The sequence below is a fragment of the Rhinatrema bivittatum genome, chromosome 8 (assembly GCF_901001135.1).
Source record: "Rhinatrema bivittatum chromosome 8, aRhiBiv1.1, whole genome shotgun sequence".
Taxonomy (NCBI): domain Eukaryota; kingdom Metazoa; phylum Chordata; class Amphibia; order Gymnophiona; family Rhinatrematidae; genus Rhinatrema; species Rhinatrema bivittatum.
The window spans coordinates 186,219,067-186,237,046 of record NC_042622.1 but is presented as its reverse complement, the minus strand read 5'-3'; the positions used below and the strand labels follow the sequence as shown (position 1 = coordinate 186,237,046).

Genomic DNA, 17,980 nt, shown 5'->3' with positions numbered 1-17,980 from the left:
AGTAGGTTTGGCCAGTTTGTCCTTCAGAATCTCTTTGAGGTGTAGAACCCAACTCTTCCTGCCTAAGGCTCTTTGTTTGGGTTCAGGCTGTCTCTCCCCTCTTACCAACAGCACTGTGGTTGTTGTTCCTGTTGGCACCTGGTTGGTGCTTGTTGGTCCCCTTTTGTGTTAGGCAGCAGCCTGTAGCTAGGGATTCACTGTTATGCTTGCTGGCTGCGGGAACCCATGACCAGCCTCACTCACTCAACGCCATACCAGGGCGGTTGGGCGAGCCCTGGGCCTCGTAATTGCGGCAGGGAACTGCAACCGCTGACCCCGCAAACTGGAGCCGCCGGCCACTGCTGCAGGATCTCTCCTCTTTGTGACTGGAATGCCACCAACACTGCCACATCTCTTTGCAGCCTGAGCCGCCGGCCCGACACCACCGACTTCCACCACCCGGCGTTCCCCTAGGCATGTGTGCCTCTCCTTGTCATTTAAAGGGTCCGCAGCAGGAAAGTGCCCGCGGCCCTTCCCAATGACATCACTATCAGGAGACTATATAAGGCTGGACCCTTCTTCCAGACTTTGCCTTGACAATAGGTCTCCTCGCTCCTGCGAAGTGGATTGCGGTCCTGAATTCGTTCCTTCATTCCTTGGGCTGATCTTGGCCATGACCCTTGCCTGGAAACCTGACCACGAGCTATGCCACCTGCCATGACCCTTGCTTGGAAACTTGTCCATGAGCTGTGCCACCTGCCATGACCCTTGCCTGGAAACTTGACCATGAGCTGTGCCGCCTGCCACGACCCGTGCCTGGATCCTGACTTTAAACTTCACTACCTGTACCCGACCTCAGCCTACGCCATAGTGTCTTCTCTTCCTTCTGGATATCCATCCTTGCAGAGGCCTCATGTAAGTCCAGCCGGCCCCGGCACCCGAGGGCTCAACCTAAGGGGAACATGGACTGGTAATGGTGAAGCTCCAGCGGGGTCTCTGCCTTCCATCAGCCTCGCCTACCAACGGTGGAGACCTGTGGGGCAACTCCCCCTCGGTCCAAGGGTCCGCTGGCATAACAGATTGCCAAGGCCATGGACCCAGCAGAGGCTTCCACTATGCAGGCCATCCCAGGCTTGACCGAGAAAATTCTGGAGCAATAGAGGATTCTGGAAGCTCTAGCAGCCTTTATGGAACACCTCAGTGTTCGCCTAGAATCCATGGTTTTAGCGCTCTGTCATACCACTTCCAGCTCCTCTCTACTACTCCAGGGAACCGAAACTCTGTCGGGGGTTCCTCAACCAGTGCAACATGCACTTCTGCCTCCAGGCTGCGTTGTTTCCGGATGACACCACCAAGACAACGTATATCCTTTCCTTGTTGGATGGTAAAGCTCTCGCTTGGGCCTCTCCATTGTGGGAGCATTCCGATCCCATTCTTCAGGACCATTCTCGGTTCCTGGAACTGTTCAAGACCGTGTTTGAGGACCCAGGTCGCCTGGCCACTTCTGGCTCTGAACTCTTCCATATCCGCCAGGGCAGCCATTTCCTGTCTGACTACACTATCGAGTTCTGAACCTAGCCACAGAACTCCACTGGGGTGAGGATTGCATTCGGTCCATTTTCCTGGAAGGGTTGTCATCCAGAATTAAAGATAAACTTGTGGCTCGAGAACTCCTGGTCTCTTTAGACTCTCTTATAGAGATGGCCAGTAGGATTGACTGGCACCTTCAGGAACGGTCTTGAGAACTGTAACACACTAGGAGGTGCCCAGCCAGTTCCAATCACCCTCGGCATTTCTCCCCCTCTCCAGGGATTCCTCCTGCTTCCAGAACCCTGACGGAGGAGCCTATGCAATTGGGCCATGGCCAGCTGACTCCAGAAGAACGCCTTTGGTGTCCCCAGTCCGGTCTTTGTCTATATTGTGGCAAGGCCAGTCACATAATTGCCCGATGCCCAGTCAAGCCGTTAAACTTCCGGGCCTAGGACTCATCAGGAGACCGTCCCTAGGCCTCACTTCTCCCAGTCACTCTTTATGTGGGCATTCAGGAATTCAACACGCTGGCCCTAATAGATTCCGGGGCAAGTAGAAATTTCCTCATGTTGGCCCTGGTGGAACATCTCCAGATTCCCACAGAGGTCTGCCCAATTCCTCTGATTCTCTCCTCCATCCACAGGGATCCCCTGCCAGGAAAAAATGTTATGCAAATCACTGCTCCCTTGAAACTTCGCACCGGTTCTCTCCATTTGGAACACCTGGCATTCCATGTTCTTGACAAGTCTATGCACCCAGTGGTTCTTGGACTACCCTGGCTCCAGCAACATTGCCTGCAATTTGATTGGACTTTGCTTCAGTTGTCCCACTAGGGTCCTAATTGCCAGATGACCTGCCTGGAGAAGATAGCAACTCAGCCTTGTCTCACCACCACTGAAGTACCAATGCATCTCCCTCAGCAGTATGCACAATTCGCAGATGTGTTCTCCAAGCAGAAAGCTGAAATCTTACCTCCTCACCGCGAGTTTGATTGCATCATCGAGCTCTACCTGAGGCAAAGGCCATGTCCGAATATATTAAGGAAAACCTTGATAAAAGATTTATCCACCCTTCTAAGTCTGCTGCAGGCGCCGGGTTTTTCTTTGTGGCGAAGAAGGATGGGGTCTCCGCCCATGCTTTGATTATTGGGGTTTGAACCCCATTACCCAGAAAGACCGTTGCCCTTTGCCCCAGATCTCGGAGTTATTCAACTGCCTGCAAGGGGCCAAGATCTTTTCCAAATTGGAACTCCAGGGGGCATATAATTTAATCCAAATTCGACAAGAAGACGAATGGAAGAAAGTTTTCAACACCAGGGATGGCCATTATGAATATTTAGTCATGCCGTTCGGATTGTGCAATGCGCCAGCTGTCTTCCAAACTATGATGAACAAGATTTTCAGAGATCTCCTCTGAATGCGTAATCGTATATCTAGATGGCATCTTAGTCTTCTCAAAGGACCTGAATACCCATTGCCAAGATATCTCTTGAGTTCTCCAATGTTTTCGGGATAACCGGCTTTACACTAAACTCGAGAAATGTCTATTCAAGAGAGAAAGCCTTCCATTCTTAGGATATATAGTCTCCAAATGAAGGTTTCACATAGTGGTCTATGGGCCTTACAGAGGTTCCTCAGCTTCACCATTTACTATCACAGCTTCATTAACAACTACTCTAAGCTGGTAACTCCCCTTACGGCCTTGACTCGCAAGGGGGCCAATGCAACTGTGGCTGCCTGAGGCCGCGATGGCCTTCCAAGAATTAAAGGCAGCTTTCCTCCGGGAACCCTGTCTCTGGCATCCCAATCCTCAGGGTCCTTTCATTGTGCAGGTAGAGACCTCTTCTGAAGGAGTAGGGGCAATCTTAAGCCAGTATTCATTCTCAGGAACCTTGCATCCTTGCTCCTTTTTCTTGAAGAAATTTTCATCAGCCGAGCGTAATTATGGAATTGGCGACAAAGAGTTACTGGCCATTAAGTTCACGTTGGAAGAATGGCCGCCAGTAGTTTAGAAGAGGCTCAGCATTGTATCACCCTCTATACTGACCATGAAAATCTTGAGCACCTCCACCAGGCCCAGCATCTGAATCCGCAACAGGCCCTTTGGACACTTTTCTTCACCTGCTTCAATTTTGAACTCAGATACAGGCCCGCAGCCAAAAACATCCGAGCAGATGCTCTTTCTCACTCCTTTCTGACTGAGGATTCCGTTGAACCACTCCGGCACATTACAGACCCTGCACGGGTTCTCCTTGCAGCCACCATGACCATCCCTCGAGGGAATCTCGGATGGGACAAGCAAATTCTAAAGCATAGCCATCTCTTACTACACTGAGAACCCACTGATCCTTGGTAATTTTGGCCCACTCCCCGTAAAATCACACCAAGCAACCTCCTACAACAGGAATGACGGAGTGGACCAGACTTGCTTCATTGCAAGGACTTAGCCCCAGCTGTGCCACCACCTGTGGGGTCCCGCAAAGGTCTATGGCCCCCTCGAAAAGACTGACCCCAGGATTGTACCCTGAGAGAGAATTGCTTCTGCGAACCTGGAGCTCCCCTTGCCGGGCAAGACCTCCTAGTATCCCGAAAATGGGACTGAGTCTGAAAGAACCTCTTGCCCTTAGGCTTATCCTCTGGCAACATGTGCACCTTATTTTCACCCAGATTCTTCATCAATTGCTCCAAGTCCTCGCCAAACAAGAGCCGGCCTTTGAAAGGCAGAGACCCCAACTGAGACTTGGACAACATATCCGCTGACCAGTTATGCAATCATAACACCCTTCTGGCCGATACTGCAGATACCATAATTCTAGATGAAGTTCTTACTAGGTCATAATGAGCATTTACCCCATAAGCCACTGCTGCCTCTCTAAGTGCTCAGCCTTGATCACCTCCTCGCCTGACTTTGACTAAATGTCCTGTAGATGTCTTGATTCAACACATCACATCCTTCCTTGCTACATACTCCTCCTTCCCTCCACCACTCAACCAGATTCACATGCTACCCTATGCCTTGTGCTCCCGCTACACCTCATCCATTATGCAGCTGCATAATGCTACTCCATTAAACGTATTTTGATGTTACACCCACAACCGCCCCATTTGTTGTTGCTCTATATATTATGTTTTTCACTGATGAATCAGTTCACTATTTGTTATTGTTGAATTGTTGACCTGCTCTATGTTCATTACTCAATGTTCTATGTTCGATGTAACGCCATAGCCGCGACTGTTCTGTTCAATTGTAAACCGATATGATTTGATATCCTTGTTCAAGAATGTCGGTATAGAAAAATTCTAAATAAATAAATAAATAGATGCTGCTAGACAAGCCTGCTGCATATAACTGGTACAGAAGGTAGCTCATAAGCTCAGGGCAGACACCTCAAAAATCCTCTTGAGATGCACCTCCAATCTTCGATCTTGAACATCCTTTAAAGCCGCAGACCCTACAACTGGAATAGTTGTCATATTAGTAACCATCGATACCGAAGCATCGACCTTAGGAAGGATTAGGAGCGCCAACATCTGCACAGGCAAAGGATAAAACACCATAGTCCTTCCCACCCTCAAACCGGCGTCGGGAGTACCCCACTCTCGATCTACTAGCTTCTTCATGGACTTATGGTATGGGAAGGCTTTTGCTGGATTCCTCAGCCCCATCCAGGACCAGATCAGCTACTTCCAAATCTGAGTCTTCCTGCGGAACCTTAACACTGAGCTCAATAACCTGAGGAATCAAAGGTCCTAGCTCCTCCTTACGAAAAAGACGGACCACCAAAGGGTCATCTCCTTTGGAAACCGGAATCTCTTCAAGATCATCTACCAGATCCGTGCTGCCCACATCCAGATCAACTGCCTGATCATGTGCCAGAGGCACCCCCAGCCCCTCAGGAACATCATCCCAGCCTTCGGACTCATCCACCGCAACTCCTAGAAATGGAGAAGGGCCCAACAAACATTGGACGGGAGAAGCTTGCTTCCTCCTTGACTGATCAGGTTTGGAGCCCATAGCCAGTCCCTTGCAAGGCTGGGCCCAAGTCCCCAAACTGGACGCAGCTATCTCCTGCTTAGCTAAATAGGTATCATGTAAAAGCAACACAAAAGCGGCGGAAAAAGGCTCGGAGACACCAGCCAAAGGCTGAGAGGACCCAGGAATCGGCAGAATGGGAACATCTCCATCAGCGCCCCCCCCCCCCCCCCCCCCACTCTTCCCCAGAATCCAAATACACTGGGAATAGCCACGGAGGGAAATCCCTCTCCCCCCTACCGGCATGGCAAAGGCTGCATGAGCCTCAAAATGGCCAGCATTCTGTGCCAACGGAGAAAGGAGCCTCTACCTGGCGTGAACTCCGACGCGCGTGAGGGACAGGCGCGGGAGTCAGACTCTGCTTTTTCGCAGTCGCTGGGCCATAAGACGATCCTTCACCGCCCAATGAACAGCCCAAGCACAGGCTGACACAGTTCAGCCGCGACCATGCCAAGCCGCTCACCATAACACCCGCGGTGGGAAGCTTACCTCAAAAGCAGCCAACAATCTCACAGACTCTGCGACAACAGAAAACAAACACCCCATCCGCCAAACAGCAAAGGCAGGAAGTCGTCTCTAATCTACTTTACTTTTTTTTTTGTAAACTTTATAATATTTCCCTGCTAGGCAGGGACAGAGTGCAAAACAGCTTCCCTGAGCCTGTAGCCGCCTCAGCAGCCTCGTGAAGGGGAGCACCAACACCCCATGGAAACAAGGAGTGAGCATACAAAAGGGTCACCAACCCCCAGCTCATCCATCTCAACCAAAAGGGATGGTCCCCCCAGGACCTAAAGCCCCTTGGGTGTAAGGCTCTTAAACCAAATATAGTTCCCTGACTGCAGAACTGCAGGTTTTGTACCATCTACCCTCTGCAGGAGACAGAGAAATACTGAGGAACTGCATGTGGAACTTGGGTTTATGTAGCAGCGTCAGTAAAATTTGTCTCCATCTGCTGGCAGGGATACAAAACCCAGGAGTCTGGACTGATCTGTGGTACTACAGGAATGAAAATTAGCAGGTAAGAACCAATTTTCGTATAAAAGGCTCCCAAACTTTAACAAAATATTTCTGATGTGACACATCATCAATCCACTGGAGCAGTATTATGGCTTTCCTTAACAACAAATCCTCATCTGTCTGACAGACACACCTCGCGTTTTCTTTACAGTCTTAACCTTAGGCAGTAAAGAAATGTGCTAAGTATGATGTCCTAAAAGAAACTTATAAAAGGACAAGCCCAAATTACATGTACAACTGTATCTTTTAATCACCTAATTTAAAACAATTTTTCAGTGTAACCACATCCACTCTCCATGCTCAAAAAAGATGCTATGAACAATCTATGTAATGATTTGAACAGGAATTCTCTTAATGTTAATTTCCAAGGCCTGATGAATTTTACAGCATCAATATATTAAAACTTCCAGATTCAAATATCTTATAATCACCAATCAGAGGAGAATCTGTATAATGTCTGATCTATAGAAAGCATAGAAGTCTTAATTTGCCAGCTGATGCTTCTCTCTTAACTATGGAATGCTTGAATTGTGGATTTGTCCTCTGATAGAAAGTGTGCTGCTGTTACTGGTCCTATCTTGTCCTGTTATAGTTCTACTTCTGGCTTTCACTAGAAAAGTGCTTTAAAGTTTTGAAATAATTTAGTTATATTAGTGGCCTGCATTAGAGTCCTACTTTTATTCTAATTTATGTATCAAGAAAGTAAATAATGGTTTTCTTTGGTACAGTGTGGTAGAAATAAAAAATGATTGAGCTGATATATATTTTAGTACCAGATAGTATATAATCAAATGTCCTCGATTGGGATTTGTTTCTTTCTTAAAGTGACTGAAGTATTTAAGTTCTATTTATATGTTTATGTTGCAGGACCCGGGATGGAGAAACTGCCTTACAGCTGGCCATCAGGAACCAGCTGCCCCTGGTTGTAGATGCTATCTGCACCCGTGGGGCAGACATGTCTGTTCCGGATGAGAAGGGGAATCCTCCGCTCTGGCTGGCACTGGAGAATGAGCTGGAGGATATTGCATCAACTTTGGTGAGGCCTTCAGAGCTTCAGTTCTAGACGTTCATTTCTAAACTTCAAAAAATGTTTTTCTGTGTCTCAATATCAAACAGATATCCAGAATGTATAAAGTAAGCTTATTTATGTTTGAAGTTAGGTGTACTTCAGCTTTGCAGACCAAGTCCCATCTTGTGGGTGTATAATGTTAAACTATAGCACTATACACCTCCCTAACATAATTTATTTTCCCTATAGTTCATGTTTTGATTTACACTCTGGTTTGATGCCACCTGCGGCTTCAGTAACCTGCCAGTCCTTTCAATTCCTTATTGTCCCAGTCTAGACGCATGGGTTTTTCTCCCCTACCAGCAGGTGGAGACAGAGAAGAAAAGCTTTTACTGTACCAGTAGTACATTAGACAGTGTGCCACCTGCACCCGCTCTGTGTTTTCAGTCTCTAACAGATGTTAGAGGTGCAAAACCTGCAGTTGGATTGAAGATGAGTGAAATTGCTCCCAGGGAAGTTAAGCTCCATCTGGGAGCCATCCCCCTGGTAGAGTAGGGGAGAGCAGAGGGTCAGTGGCCTTTGGAAGAGCTGTGCAAAGATTGTATGAGGGATTTGGATAGCCAGTGGTCTACCTCCTTCAGGTCTGCCCTTTGTGTCCCTTCCTTGGTGGAGACAAATAAACGAAACTCTGGAACAGGAAAGTATATTTTTATTTTAGAGGGTGCTGTTTCTTTAAGAGCTTTTAGAAAAAAAATATTGCGAGATCAGTAGCGGGGTTGTGTTCCTGGGCCGGGAGCCTCTATTCCACAAGTGAGAGGGGAGAAGGACCGACTCAGCAGCCAGAATCTCCCAAGTTCTTGCATTTTCCTGTGGGTTGTTTACAATGCTATATTTGAGTGCTATTCATCTAAAAAGGGATAGGAGGTAATTCATCATGGCTTCATTTCCTCTGGCCAAGTTGAATTGTCTCTTTAAAATTTTACTCTCTAACTGCTGAACCATTGGAACAGTTTTAAAATCTCTGTGTATAATGCTAATATGTGATTGGTACTATTGAAGAGCCAAGAATTGTTCTTTCAACTGAGATATGAAAGATTACATTGAGAAATCTTAAAGCCTGTTCAGGTTTTGATAAGAGGAAAAACTAACTCCATACTACTTAAAACAGGCACAGACTGAGGGCCTTGATTTTCCTGCATTAAGTTCCTGCACTGATTTGTCTTATCCTTGGTCTTTGGTTTTAACTTAGGTAAGACATGGGTGTGATGCAACTTGCTGGGGTCCAGGACCTGGGGGATGCTTGCAGACACTTCTACACCGAGCCATCGATGAAAACAACGAACAGATTGCCTGCTTCCTCATACGCAGGTTGGACACGTCCCTCTCTTTTCCTGAAGAAGACTGTATTAAAGGAACTGCACCCTCACCCACCCACCCCCCACCCCCATTTCTTGAAAAGCTCCTCCTGTAGTTCACACCCTTTCGACTTACCTTAATGTCTTTTGAAGTTTTAAAACATGTTTCCTTTTCTTAAATTTTGTTTTCAATATAGTCAGAAACCAAACTGCTGGCCGTCACAGCCATGACAGTAGCTAGCTTAGGCTTCTACGTGTATTCACATAGCTGGGCAGGAGTTACCAGACCCATTTTAAGCAGATTTTTCAGTACTGTGAAGCCTTGGCAGATAGCTGCAGGACTCGTGGGACTTATGTTTGCGTGGATCACTCAGGGGGTAGTAGGAGCTTTTAACAGTAGGAGTTATTTTTAAATTTCAGAAAAACATGGCATATGTGTACTCTTTGCATACAGTGCATGTTAGATGATAACAGATTTTGTTGGTTTATTTCACGTGTCCTTGTAAGTACAGTACAGTACTGTGTATCCAGAATGGTCTGGTCAAAGGCCATTCTGGATAATGAAATTCCAGATAATAGTTTTTCTGGATAACAGACCATATGATGCCAACAGTTTTCAGATATTAGAAGTTTTTTTCTGGATAATGGATCAGGGCCAGTGGACCACAATTTTTTTTTTCTGCATAATGAGTTTCCGGTTAATGAATCTTCGGTGCTTTTCTGTAATACTGATGGCAAGTCAATATTGTTAAGGACATGGCACTGTAGGGAAAAGCCTAAGTCCAATAATCCGTGAACCTAATTATTCTTATAGCACTTGGTAAACTGTAAATCTTTAATTCTGTTTTAGTATTGTAATTTAAATGGTGTTAATGAAAAACTGAGTCCATCAGTCAAAACTGGAACTTAGTTTTGGCATAGCTGCTGCATATATTAATAGTGAGCACTGTGTTTCTCATTGTTGAATAGTTGCATTGAAGGCTTGTGGCATTTGGAACTTCTGCTCTGACAGGCCAGTACAGTAAAGGTCGCGGGAGAGCAGGCGAGTGCCTGCTCTCCTGTGTGTGCGATCCAGGGGGGACAAACATGCAAATTAGGGCCCTCGGTAAAAAGAGGCGCTAGGGACACTAGCGCGTCCCTAGCGCCTCTTTTTTGACGGAAGCGGCGGCTGTCAGCGAGTTTGACCCCCGACGCTCAATTTTGTCGGCGTCGGTTCTCAAACCCGCTGACAGCCACGGATTCGGAAACCGGACGCCGGCAAAATTGAGCGTCCGGTTTTCAACCCACGAGCCACAGGCCAATTCTAATTTATTTATTTTTTTAATTATTTTAAACTTTTAGGACCTCCGACTTAATATCGCCATGATATTAAGTCGGAGGGTGCACAGAAAAGCAGTTTTTACTGCTTTTCTGTACACTTCCCCGCGCCGGCAGAAATTAGCGCCTACCTTTGGGTAGGCGCTAATTTCTGAAAGTAAAATGTGCGGCTTGGCTGCACATTTTATTTTCTGTATCGCGCGGGAATAACTAATAGGGTCATCAACATGCATTTGCATGTTGCGGGCGCTATTAGTTTCGGGGAGGTTGGACGCGCGTTTTCGACACACTATTACCCCTTACTGAATAAGGGGTAGAGCTAGCGCATCGAAAACGCGCGTCCAAACGCGGGGTAACTGTATCGGCCTGTAAGTTTGGTAGCGTGACTCAGGTTTGAATAGAGCATTGTTAGATTCCCTATAAATGATGTACTAATTCCTTCTTTCCTTTCAGTGGCTGCGATGTAAATAGTACCAGACAGCCAGGCCCTAATGGGGAAGGGGAGGAAGAGGCCCGAGATGGACAGACACCTCTGCACTTAGCATCCTGTTGGGGGCTGGAGGAAGCAGTGCAGTGCCTTCTGGAGTTAGGCGCCAATGTAAATTCACAGGTATGCGGATCATTCCCTGGAGTCATGTGTCTGACTGTGCAGCAGTGGCAGGAGAATGGTAGCAGTAGAGCTGCATTGGCTGGAAGAAAATTAGGAGGATGAGGCCTTGCCTAGGCAGCAGCAGGCTGATGGTTGGTTAATCTAGTGCCTGCAGTATCATTGAGCAACAGAGATTCTGCGTCAGAAACAGATTCTGTAGATCTTCAGCAGCTTCAGAATTGTGGGAAACTGGGTACCTTGCCTTTTTATACAGAAGATTGCTATATGTCAATTACTTATCTTTTTTGTTAGCTAATAATAGAAGTCTTAGTGCACACATTCCTATTAATTGACTTGCTGGTTATTTAAAGGACTAACGAATCCATCGGGATAATTCAGCTAGTCAGAATCAGCATCACTAATAATATTGATGTATTTTGATTAATTATTGTATTATTTACTTGTAAACTGCTTTGGATTGTTCTTTTGATAAAGGAAGGTAATTAGAAATGCAAATTAACATTTAATTTCTTTGTTCTATTGTTGTGAGTTTAGAAGTTTATTCTCCAGCCATAATTCCAAAGATATAATGAAGCACTGAATTTAAATGCTACTTCCACTAAACAATATATGATTTGCACCAGGAAAATCTTTTTCTCCTAGGACAAGCAGGATGATAGTCCTCACAGATGAGTGACATCATCAGATAGAGCCCAGCACGGAAAACTTTTGTCAGAGTTTCTAGAAGCTTTGACTAGCACACTGAGCATGGCCCTTCAGTCTCTCTTTTTCCATGGTGCAGTTGCCTTGTGGTTTTTGGAGCTCTGCTTATTTTGCCTTTCTGCGGTTTAAATTCACAATTTTCCCTGGTCCATCGTCGGGTCCTCCTTCACGGTCGGTGTATCCTCCTCTCTGTGGTACATAAACATTTTTCTGCCTTTTTCGTGGTAGATTCCCGGCATCCCACTTCTTAGTAGTCCCCGGTCATCGACCGTGTGCCAGCTGTTTTTCATGGCGTCATCCAGCTTCTGTCGTTGCCCTCAGACCATGACTATCACAGATTCGCATGAGGTTTGCATTCTCTGCCTGGGGGCATCGCACGACGTCCGATGGTGTTAACTATGTGATCAGATGACCCCCAAGGTCTGACGTGTTCGCCTCGACAAAATGAAGAAACGTTTTGGTTAAAAAAAATCTGCTCCATCCACGCCAGCACCGGAGTCATCGACGGTCGAGGGGAACAGCTCAATACGCTCCTCCTCACCACACCCCCAATGGCATCGACTACAGATCGAGAGGCCGGTAATTGATCCACAATGATCTCACCAGTTTCCAGGACATCTGGATCCTCCGCCTCCTTGGTGCTGGGGAAAGACTGGGCCGAGCACTGTGGGAGATCCTGCAAGCATCGACACCGGTCGCTGTTGGCGCTTGGTTCCGGTTCTGGTGCGTGTCAGCTGCTGTACTGCCACCAAAGCGACTCCGTGGTACGGCAGCCCCATCCTCCGATAAACCCAGGAGTCCCAGGTTTTCCCCACCGATATCTGTGCCGAACACCATGCCCCCTCGAAGAACCGAGGAGGCATCGGTGACGCCTTGTCCCCCTCCCTCAGTCCTGTCTTCACCGGACTTTCAGGAGGAGTTGGACCGCAGAATGCTGTGCTCCAAGCTCTACGGAGCGATGAGCCGCCACTGGCTCCCATACTGGTGTCGGAGCCTCCGCCATCTATCCTGGCGCCCCTGCTCGAGGGTCTGGATGTCCTCTTGGGCACCCTCCTGATGCAGCAGGTGCCCTCAGGGCCCTCGGCTCCCCAGTGGCCACTGATGCCTCCCTCGGTAGCGATTCCCATTATTGGGTACTCCGAGGAGGAAGATGTGTCCGGCACTGTGATCCCAAAGCCTTGGTTCCCTGAACCTTTGCCAGGTGCCCCCATTACTAGCAGGATCGTCAATGCCTTCAGTGCCTTTGCGGCCCTTGGAGCCTAGGGCTAGTGATTCACACAGGCCTCACCCGCGCAGGTCCCGCGATGACCTCAGCGAGGAAGAAAGCCCTTATGACCCATGGGGGGATGATTCTTCAGAGTCCTCTTCTGAGGTCTCTGACGACCCCCTGTCAGAGCTTTCTCCACCGGAAGAAAGGCATCTGTCCCCTCTGGAGGATCTCTCCTTTGCGAGTTTCGTCAGGGCCATGGCTGAAGCTTTCCCCTTCCAGCTTCTCACAGAGGAGGATGTGCAACATATAATGTTGAGGTCCTCCAATTTGTTGACGCTCCTAAGGAGATAGTAGCTGTTCCCATCCAAGACATCTTTAAGGATCTTTTCCCTCGGATGTGGGAATACCCGATATCCATCTCACCAGTGAATAGGAAGGCGGATGCCACCTACCTAGTACAGCAGGCCTTAGGTTTTGAGAGGCGTAATCTCCCTCACCAGTCTGTGGTTGTGGAGTCCGTTCTCAAAAAGGCCAAATGCTTCCGCACCCATGCCTCTGCTCCTCTGGGGTGGGAACATAGGAAACCGGATGCTCTGGGCAGGAAAGTTTTTCAGGGCGCTATGCTTATCGCCCATATTGCTTCCTAGCAGTTGTACATGACGCAGTTCAACCAAACCCTGTGGAAGCAGGTCCAGGAGCTAGCAGAATGCCTGTCGCAGCAGCAAGAGTCTTTCTCTGCTGTTGTGCAGCAGGGTCTGGAAGCCGGGAAACACGAAGTGAGATCCACCTATGATGATTTTGAGACAGCAGCCCAAATGGCCGCCATGGGCATCAGCGCCCATAGGATGGCCTGGCTCCGTGCTTGCGACCTTCAACCTGAGCTGCAGGAGAAGCTAACTGTCCTACCATGTATGGGTGAAAACCTTTTTGGAGGTCAGAGATGCAGTAGCTCAGTTGAAGGATCACCACAAAACTCTTCAACAACTCTCCACTAGTGCTTCAGACCCTCCATCCTCTGTCAGGAAATCTTCCAAACCTAGCTCCAGGAAGTACTTTTACTGGCAGAGGAAATATTACACCCCTGCCTCTTGGACTTGCACACCCCATGCTAGCTCCAAGGGACACTCCCGTCAACAGTGGGCACCTCGGCCCCAGCTGGCCCCTCAGCAGGCTCTGGCTACTGGCTTTTGACTGGAGGCGAGGGAGCATCGGCCAGCAAGATGCACCCCTGACGCAGGATCTCCCAGTGGGAGGCAGACTTCTTTGCTTTGCCCACCACTGGGCGGCCATCACCTCGGACCATTGGGTCCTTACCATAGTTCACCAGGTGTATCACCTCAGTTTCAGAAGTATCCCAGGGGACTCTCCCCCATTTCTATTGTGGGGTTTGTCCGCCCAGCAGGTAATACTTCGAACAGAGCTATCCGCCCTTCTCATGGCAGGAGCAGTAGAGTCCTTTCCTCGTCCTCAGCAGGGCTGAGGGTTCTGTTCGAGGTATTTCCTCATACCAAAGAGGACTGGGGGCTTATGCCCCATTCTCGATCTCAGGGCATTGAACAAGTTTCTCACAAGAGAAAAGTTCAAAATGTTTTTTCTGGGCACTCTGATTTCCCTCCTCAAAAGAGGAGTCTGGCTCTGCTCCCTCGATCTCAAAGATGCATACGCCCACATTGCCATCTTCCCCGAGTACAGAAAGTACCTATGCTTTGAGCTGGGGAAGGCTTACTACCAGTACAGAGTGCTGCTCTTTGGCTTGGCCTCTGCCCCTCGCATCTTCACCAAGTGCCTGGCAGTTGTGGCAGTGCACCTCAGGCGCCGTGCAGTGCACGTCTTCCTCTACTTGGACAACTGGCTGGTCAAGAGCGACTCCTGCCCAGGGCACTGGATGCTCTGGCCCTGACGATGCGGATGCCACACTCTTTGGGTTTTGTCATCAACTACCCAAAATCTCACCTCTGCCGAGCTCTCCAGCTGGACTTCATAGGAGCCAGACTGGACATGGTTCAGGCGAAGGCATTCTTGCCCCATGATCAGGCCCTGGCCCTTTCTTCGTTGGCAACCTTTGTGTGCAGCACTTGGAATATGAGTGCACAACTTCTTTTTTTTTTTTTTTCTTTCTTTTTTTTTTTTTTAATATTTTATTTTTATGCATTTCAAAATTACACATAGTATAACAATGTGAGGAAATTAAAGGTGATACATAGATCAACAACAAGGAATTAACATCTTAAATATAATCCCCTAGGATTATTATAATGCACCACTTGTACCAACCTAAATAAATAAAGGAATGCATGGGGAGATATCAGCCTTATTACAAGGAGCGATATAGGAAATAAAGTAAAAGGAAACACTAAGATTATTAGCCTTCTCAAATGCCTAATGTACTGATCAGGTCGCCTTCGGGTGAGCTTCCAAAAAGAATTTTAACTGCGAGGGTTCAAAAAAGATATAATCATTACCCTGATACTTTATATGACATTTACATGGATATCTAACAGTAAATTTTGAACATATAGCTAATGCCTCAGCTCTCAAACTTAAAAATTTCCTTCGCCTATCTTGTGTAACCTTAGTAATATCGGGGTATACCCACACTTTTTGACCATAGAATAGTTCTGCACTATTCCTAAAGTACATTCGGAATATATTATTCTTTTCAGTTAGGCAAAAGTCACTAATAACACTCCTCTTTTGGTAATTATTTCTTCTTGGGATAATTCCAGTAACTCAGTCACATTCATCGCATTCATCTGTTCTTCCACACTTCCTTGGTCTTTTACAGCTTTCGTCTGAGGCAAAAAGTAAGCTTTAGTAACTAATGGGAGTGCCTCCTTTGGAATTTTTAACTTTTCAGTTAAATAATTTTTAAATAGTTCCACTGGTGATATCTGTGGTATGATAGGAAAATTCACAACTCTTATGTTCGTGCTCCGCAAGGAGTTTTCTATATTTTCCAGTTTTTTATTTTGAACATTTTCAGATTGTATTAAATTCAGTTGATTTTTCTCAATCTGTTTCACTTTCTCTTCCACTTCCAAAGCTACGTTTTCTTGTTTAATTATTCTCTCTTCATTGTACCAAGTATTTTTATTTATTTCAAAGGCAGATCTTGAAAGCCCAATAATTGCACTTTCTATCAAGGCTAACGCCTCCCATAAAGTTTCCATCGATATTTTAGCTGGTTTTACCAAGAAAGGTCTTACTTGGATCTGTTCACCTCCTCGCGCGGCCTCAGTATCATTGTCCCGGTTCTCTCCCAGCGACAAGTCAGCGGGGCTGGTCGGTTCTCGGAGCGGGGGAAGGTAAGCTCCTTGTGGGAGAACCTTCGGGTTCTCCCTCCTTTCGCTTTTCTCTTCCCCTCCTCGATTTCCTCCTTGGCAATTCTCCCTCTGTGCAAACAGCTCAGAGGGACTATCCAAAGATTCTGATAGTTGTTCTTCTCCTTTGCTTCTTGACCGTTGGGGTGGGGACGGCGTCACAGGCGCACCGGGACTCAGCGAGATCTCTTCGGCCATTATCAGTGAAGCTCGCTCCGTTTCTCCGATCACTGCGGCCCTCGCTCCCGGCTCCGTCGGCGTTGATGCAAAAAACTTCTCTAAAGTAGGTTGTAAAATATTCGGACTTTCGGCAACAGCTAGGCTTTCTCGAAGCCTAGCTTTTCTTTTAGTATGAGGCATGGAATCAAAGAAATTGAGGTCCGAAAACCAGGAAACAAAGAAATAGGTAACAGAGAGAGCTTTCCGCACGTCTTAGTCGCCATCTTGGCCACTCCCCTGAGTGCACAACTTCTGCTTCACTTGCTGGGCCATATGGCCGCCTTGGTCCATGTTTTCCCAGTAGCCTGCCTTTATATGCGCAGCGCTCAATGGACGTTGCGGTCACAGTGGCAGCAGGCATCCCAGGACCTTGAGTCACGTGTCTCCGTAACACAACCTCTGAAGATCTCTCTGTCCTGGTAGGTGAATCTCTCCAATTTAGAGCAGCGGATTCCCTTCCAGGTCACCCTGCCTCAGGTAGTGCTTACCACCGATGCTTCTCCTCAGGGCTGGGGAGCCCATGGGACAGCATCCACACGCAAGGTCATTGGACTGCTCAGGAAGCTCTCTACTAGATAAACATCTTAGAGCTTCGGGCAATTCTTTACGCTCTCCTGGCTCTCCGAGACCGGTTGTCCAACAAGACAGTCCTGCTTCGGACAGAAAACCAAGTTGCAATGTGGTATATGAACAAGCAAGGGAGGCACAGGATCGTTCCTCCTCTTTCAGAAGGCGGTACAGATCTCGTCATGGGCTCTGTCGCAGGGGATGTGGCTGCAAGCGACTTACCTTCCCGGGACTCTGAACATGCTGGCAGTCCGCCTAAGCCGCTCTTTCCAGCCACACGAGTGGTCCTTGAAACCGAAGGTGGCGGCCTGGATTTTCCACCGGTGGGGAACCCCGGATGTGGACCTCTTCGCCACCCCGCATAATTGCAAGGTGAGCAATATTTGCTCCTGGTTCGCATGGGACGGATGTCCATCCCCTGACGCCTTCTCCCTTCACTGGGGAAAGGATCTCCTGAATGTGTATCCTTTTCTTCCACTCCTCTTGAAGACTCTCCTGAAACTTCAACAGGACCGAGGGACCATGATCCTTGAGGCACCTACTGGCCCAGGCAGGTCTAGTTCCCTCTCCTCCGAAATCTATTGATCAATGATCCCATCAGACTGGGGACTACGTCCAATCTGATAACTCAGAACCAGATCAACCTGCGCCATCCAAACCTCCGGGCACTGGCCTTTGACGGCTTAGATGCTGAGCACCTAGTCCTTCAGCCCCTGGACATCTCGGAACATGTCTCCCAGATGCTGTTGGCTTCTAGAAAGCCTTCCACCAGGAAGTCTCACAGGTTGAAATGGAAGAGTTTATCTGCCTGATGTGCAGGGCATGGCTTAGATCTGTTCACCTGCCCCCTCTCCAGGTTCTTGGACTCTTTGTGGCACCTTTCCAAGTCTGGGCTTAAAACCACATTGGTCAAGGTTCATCTAAGTGAGGTTAGTGTGTACCATCGAGGTGTCGCTGGCATGCCCATATCAATGCAGCCTATTGTAGGTCACTTTATGAGGGGTCTGTTTCAACTAAAGCCCCCTCTTTGGCTTCCTGTTGTGTCCTGGGACCTCAACGTTGTCCTAACACAGCTCATGCGTCATTCCTTTGAGTCCTTGCGCTCCTGCAACA

General features: G+C 47.8%; 1 protein-coding gene across 1 annotated transcript in view; it reads left to right on the top strand.

The window, feature by feature from the left end:
* The window catches only part of ANKFY1 (ankyrin repeat and FYVE domain containing 1), a 133,512-nt gene that overhangs the window by 95,190 nt on the left and 20,342 nt on the right, over positions 1-17,980 (top strand). The window contains 3 exon segments of the mRNA XM_029612076.1: positions 7,426-7,594; positions 8,817-8,935; positions 10,693-10,849. Of these exon segments, the coding sequence (XP_029467936.1) occupies positions 7,426-7,594; positions 8,817-8,935; positions 10,693-10,849 (445 nt within the window).